The sequence below is a fragment of the Euphorbia lathyris genome, chromosome 1 (assembly GCF_963576675.1).
Source record: "Euphorbia lathyris chromosome 1, ddEupLath1.1, whole genome shotgun sequence".
NCBI classification, from domain to species: Eukaryota; Viridiplantae; Streptophyta; class Magnoliopsida; order Malpighiales; family Euphorbiaceae; genus Euphorbia; species Euphorbia lathyris.
Window position 1 is genome coordinate 115469635 of NC_088910.1, and position 5490 is coordinate 115475124.

Below are 5490 nucleotides of genomic sequence, written 5' to 3' on the forward strand. Positions count from 1 at the left end.
TAATCTCAATGTCTTATACACAATTAAACTCAACATTGAACAAACACATTAGTGTAATAAATCAAAGCATTTTAAATTTAATGTGTTAGAATATTTTTATCATTACTTAAATAATTTTGTCAAATCAAAATCATGTGGAAAGGTGTTTCAACATATTAGTCCATCTATAAGGGATTACACTGTTAAATTGAACTAAAATTATGGACTAAGCAGTATGTTATTAACATATAATGACTAAATAGTGATTAGGTTAAAATATAGGGACTAATAAATTATTTACCTTCTAATTAATAATCTTTAAAATTTCTATAATTAAATATTACTTGCTATAGCATGTTACCTTTTTTATTAATTTTAATTTGTATTATTCTTATTGACACATATCCAATTACTATTGGATATTAAAAAAAAGTATGGTTATTTTATTTTAAATAAAGTAACCATAGAATAACCCCCTTATGCATTAGTCATTATTTATAGGGTGAATTACATAAACATCACGAATAATAATAATATTTTGGTTTTAATCAAATTGATAATTATTATTTGTATTATATTAAAGAGGTTTATTTTTATTTTAGACATGTCATACATTAAAAGGGTAACCACCATTTTTTAACCTTCTTAAAAACAGATAGTTATTGATAACTTTCCTATTGACAAAATTCAAAATAAAATTCGATATAACCATAAATTTTTCATGGCATGTGATTTTCAATGTAATTTCATCTTATTTATATTTATTAATTCTCATTCTACTAAAAGAGATGAATTTTAAATTAATTATATATAAATATTATTTATTTATTTATTACGTCATCCGGTTCGGGTGATTGAGAGTGATATGAGTTTATTAGGGATTGAGGAGAATATGGTAGTGGATATGACAGAATGGATGGAGAGAATTTGTGTCGCTGACACGACTTGATTGCACGGTTTCATATGATGGTTCATGTTAGCCGACCCCGAATCATTTCGGGACAGGCTTTGTTGTTGTTGTTGTATTACGTCATCCGGCTCGACCAATCCGAGCCATCCGATCCGACCAAGTGACCTGTGACTCAGTTATAAATCCGATTTGATATAACATTGAAATTTTTTTTTAATTTTTAAAACTATGACAATTTTAGAATTTTGTTTATAAGTTTTGGACATATGTAATAAAAACTACTAATTCTTATCACGTGTGTAACTTACCATTTATCTAACCATTTTACCTTAAATAATAAACATTATACTGCTCAAATTAGTATAGGTAATGTATCTTGTAATTTCATCATCCTTTAATTTATAAAAGAAAAGTTTAAGAATCAGTTTGGTTGAGCTGTTAGCTCATAGTTGTTGCGGTTGTTGTTAGCTGTTTGTAGTAAACTGTTAGCATGTTGTTGTTAACTGTTTGTTATTAGCTGTTTAATTATTAGTGTTTGGTAAAATTATATTGAAATGTTGTTGTTCGGATTTAAAATGTCTAATATGGACATGTTTTAAATTAATCAATAAAGAAATTATAAAAGGGATAAGGTGAAAAAATACCCATAACGTTTACAACTAAGAGTAATTTTACTCATAACATCTAAAATTGTGCAATTTTATCCATAACGTTGGTAGCTAAGAGCAATTTGACCCCAACATTGGCAAGTTGTGTAAATTTCAGACATTATTATAAAAACACAAATATTTTATTTCTTATTCTACATCAATTACACATATCATTTAATCTAAAAAAGAGATTTCATATTTTATGTGATTTAATAATAAAATTGAAAATTAATATTTATAAATTCGGCGAAATTTTTGAATTTTTTTTATCCAACTCATACAAAAAGATAATATATTTTTTATAAAAAAAATTCACGTCTACTCATATGTTTGTGATATGTTATTAATGATGATAAAATGATGCACATGTGAAATGTACATAATAATATTCATGACCATGGAGACAGTCTGATGAATTATTTCTCAAATTGACCCAATTTGTCAATGTTAGGGGTAAAATTGCTCTTGGCTGCAAATGTTAGGGGTATAATTGCACCATTTTAGATGCTAAGTGTAAAATTGCTCTTAGCTATAAACGTTAGATGTATTTTTACACCTTATTCTATTATAAAATAAAAAATGTGTTACACAAATTAATAAAAAGAATCTATATAAAAAATAAAAAATTTATTGAACGTAACAAAACTTTGTTCTTCTAGTAATTATGTTGTAGAAATATAAATAATGTTAAAGGAGAAACATATTTTGTGGAAATAAAAATGATAGTTTTATCAATAACAAATAACTACAAACAACTATTTATGAGGAGCTTTTCGTGAAAAGTTCCAAAACACCACAGTTTCTAGAGAAAATGATAAATGCTGCGGTTATATAAACCTAATAAAAATATTATATTTTCTGCGATTTGGAGTTAAACGCTAAACACTCCTCTGAAAAAACAGGTTGGTTCTATGTCACCTCATTATAAATGAAAATGAAATTACCGAAAAAAACAATATAATTGGGACCTTTATTTTTATTTTATTTTTGTTACAGTTGCCAAATTTATCCAAGTAAGCAAACAATGACAACATAGATATTTCCGCCAGAATTCATTCCCCAATCCATAACTATTTATCAAAAGATAAAAACAATAAGAATTAAAATCTGAAACACATGATAATTTGTATTAACTTCCTAATTATTAATTAGGAGCACTGCAGCGATTTCGTATCTGGCCTTGATTAGGATCCGTAATAGGGTTCAAAGCAGCCATTTTAACCATAGCAGCAGAAAAATCCCCCATGAAAATTGCAGGGTTTCTCACATACTCATCAACAATAGAATTAGTAGAACCGCCACTATAAAGAGCCTGATCCGATTCAAGAAGACCTCTTTTATCAACAAGATTCCTGTAGTAACTATTATCCCAAATATCAGGAGTAACTGAATCAAGTGCTCTTAAATTCTGATCACCAGACCCATCAGCTGGACAAGGTACATTTTCTCTTACAGTCCTCGCAAATCCAGCATCGATATCTCCTCCGATAATCCCATTAGCCCTGTCTCGGAAACTGAAACACCTTGCTATTCCAAATGTATGTGCTCCTACACGTAAAACGCTTTAAAATCAAAGTTTCCGTGCAACATAAATAGTTCGTTCTTAGACGATTAAGTTTATACCTGAAAGGGCAACCATATCTCTTTGAGTGAAACCCTTTCTGTTGACGAACAGATCAGTGAGTTGGGCTAGATTGTCGTTAAAGCCAGGAAGATTTGTGTCTGCTTCAGCTTGTGTTGCAGCAGTATTTGAGTCTCTTCTTCCAAGTTTCACTTCCCATGATGGTCCTGCAACCTGTTAATATATATATATAGTTGTGGGTTAATTAAGTAAGTTCATATGATTGAATATCGGGTTAATTTCAAATAAAACTTTGCGGTTAAGGTAGTATTTATGTTTTTTTTTTTTGTAAGGATGAATGAAGAGTGATACTTTTCGATCGTAAATTATGAAAGATATACTCAATTAAAACGGTCGTGAAACTTCAAGGTTTACAAGCTAAAACCGTAAGAATTGAAAAGTCCATAAGGTCAAACGGTAAAATGGGATAAGTATAAGAGGTGTCAAGCTAGAAGTTGTAAATAAGGAGTGACAACTTGTAATTAGGAGAAAACCGAAGAATGAGACGAGTTGACTTGTATATTCTTTTTAAAAGTCCAAACGTGGTGTGGGTTTTCCACACATGGTATGAGATTTGTGCTGAAACTTTTCTGTAGCAATTTTGAGATTCATACGACGTGTGGGTTCTGTTTTTCACATAAATGACATTCTCTTAGCTTTGATATGTCGCCCTTTTGATCCGACTTCTTCCATCACTAGTGTCTTCTCATTTAATCGACTGCATGTCTCCTTTTTTTTTTTTTTGTTGTTGTTGTTACAGAACAACCCCTTGGTTGGCATCGTAGTCATTTTAGGTTGACTTTGTTAAATTTGACCCATAATGATCTCAAAATAAAAAAAAATCAAGAATTAAATGATATTTTAAACAATTTTAATTCTTAACTTTAAACCATGGTACCTCTCTACAAAAACGTTAAACCATGATATTTTATTTGAAATTAACAGTTGATTATGATTTGACTAAAAGTGATGAAACAGTTAAGTAATTACAGCAACAGATGCATCACGGGCAGCTACAGCGAGAATATCAGCACAAGGAACAACTTGTGGACATTGTCTTTCTATTTGAGTCTTTATGTTCTCAATAACTTCAAATCCTCTAACTGAATTTGCATTGAAGATTGAATCTCTCTCGCCTGGCTCATTCAATAGGAGTGATGCATCACAACCCTGAAATCCATATTACTATTTCATAATTAAACTATATATTAGGAAAGATTTAATTAAATAATTAACACATTTGTTAATTAATAATTACCCGAACAAAGCAATCATGGAAATGAAGGCGAATGAGAGAAGCAGCCATTCTGAGCTCCCTCGAGACAGCAGTACTAATAGCTCCTTTTATTATACTCAGGGCCGGAGGACAGCTCTCGGCGTAAAAGTTCTCGTCGGAAAGCTGGGCTTCACATGACAAAATCATTACTATCATTAATGTCAAACCCATCCAAGAATCAGAATAACCAGAAGCCATTTTCTTGATGATCACAAGGAAAATGAAAGAAAAGTATAAGAAGAGAATATTGATGAAGAAGAAGCCTAATTTCATATCCGATTTATAAGCTTTGTACTACGCGTTAAGTTCTCCATTTTTGTTTATTATAATTGCTGCATTTTAATTCATGGTTTTGTGGTTCTTTTGTGGGAAAATATGAAGTTCGGCAGGTTCGTTGTTTTTTGAAATTATTATACTGTTAGGCATTTTAGTTAAAATAACAAAAGATGACTTACAAGTTTGATAAAAACTTTCAGTATTAATACATTAATAGTCTGTTGGTTTGGTTTATTTTATTGCCGAGTAATATGTTTATTCTTGTTATTAGTGTTTAATTATTAGTCTTTCATAAAATCATGTTAAATTGTTATTATTAGTATGTAAAATGTCTAATATGCACGTGTTTTAAATTAAATAATAAATAAATTATAAAATAAAAAATATATTACACAAATTAATAAAAATAGTCTGAACAAATAAATAAAATTTTATTGAACGGTGCAAAATCTTGTTCTTTCGGCAATGATATTATAAAGATAGAAATAATGTTAAAAAGAAACATGTTTTATGGACATACGAACGATAATTTTATTATTTCAAATGACTACAAACAATTGTTCATGAAAAGCTAAAAAAAAAATCATAAAAAGCTCTGAAATGCAGATATTTCCATAAAAAAAAAACTAAAAGCTGCTATTTTTTAAACCTAACCAAATGTTTATTAATTTTAGCTATTTGATAACATTACTTAAAATTTTCAGTTCAGTTAAAAAATCACTTATTCTAATAAGTCATAAAAATATTATTAGCATTTATAATGTTCAATACATTTCAA

The 5490-nt window shown here is 29.0% G+C and overlaps 1 protein-coding gene across 1 annotated transcript; it reads right to left on the reverse strand.

Annotated features, from left to right (window-relative positions):
• Positions 1–2591: 2591 nt before the first annotated feature.
• LOC136213838 (peroxidase 4-like) lies at positions 2592–4708 on the reverse strand. The gene is made up of 4 exons (XM_066002846.1): positions 4419–4708; positions 4151–4330; positions 3163–3334; positions 2592–3087 (listed from the first exon to the last, which is right to left on the reverse strand). The coding sequence occupies exons 1-4, from the start codon at positions 4632–4634 to the stop codon at positions 2684–2686; spliced, it is 972 nt and encodes a 323-aa protein (XP_065858918.1). The 5' UTR covers positions 4635–4708; the 3' UTR covers positions 2592–2683.
• Positions 4709–5490: the final 782 nt, after the last annotated feature.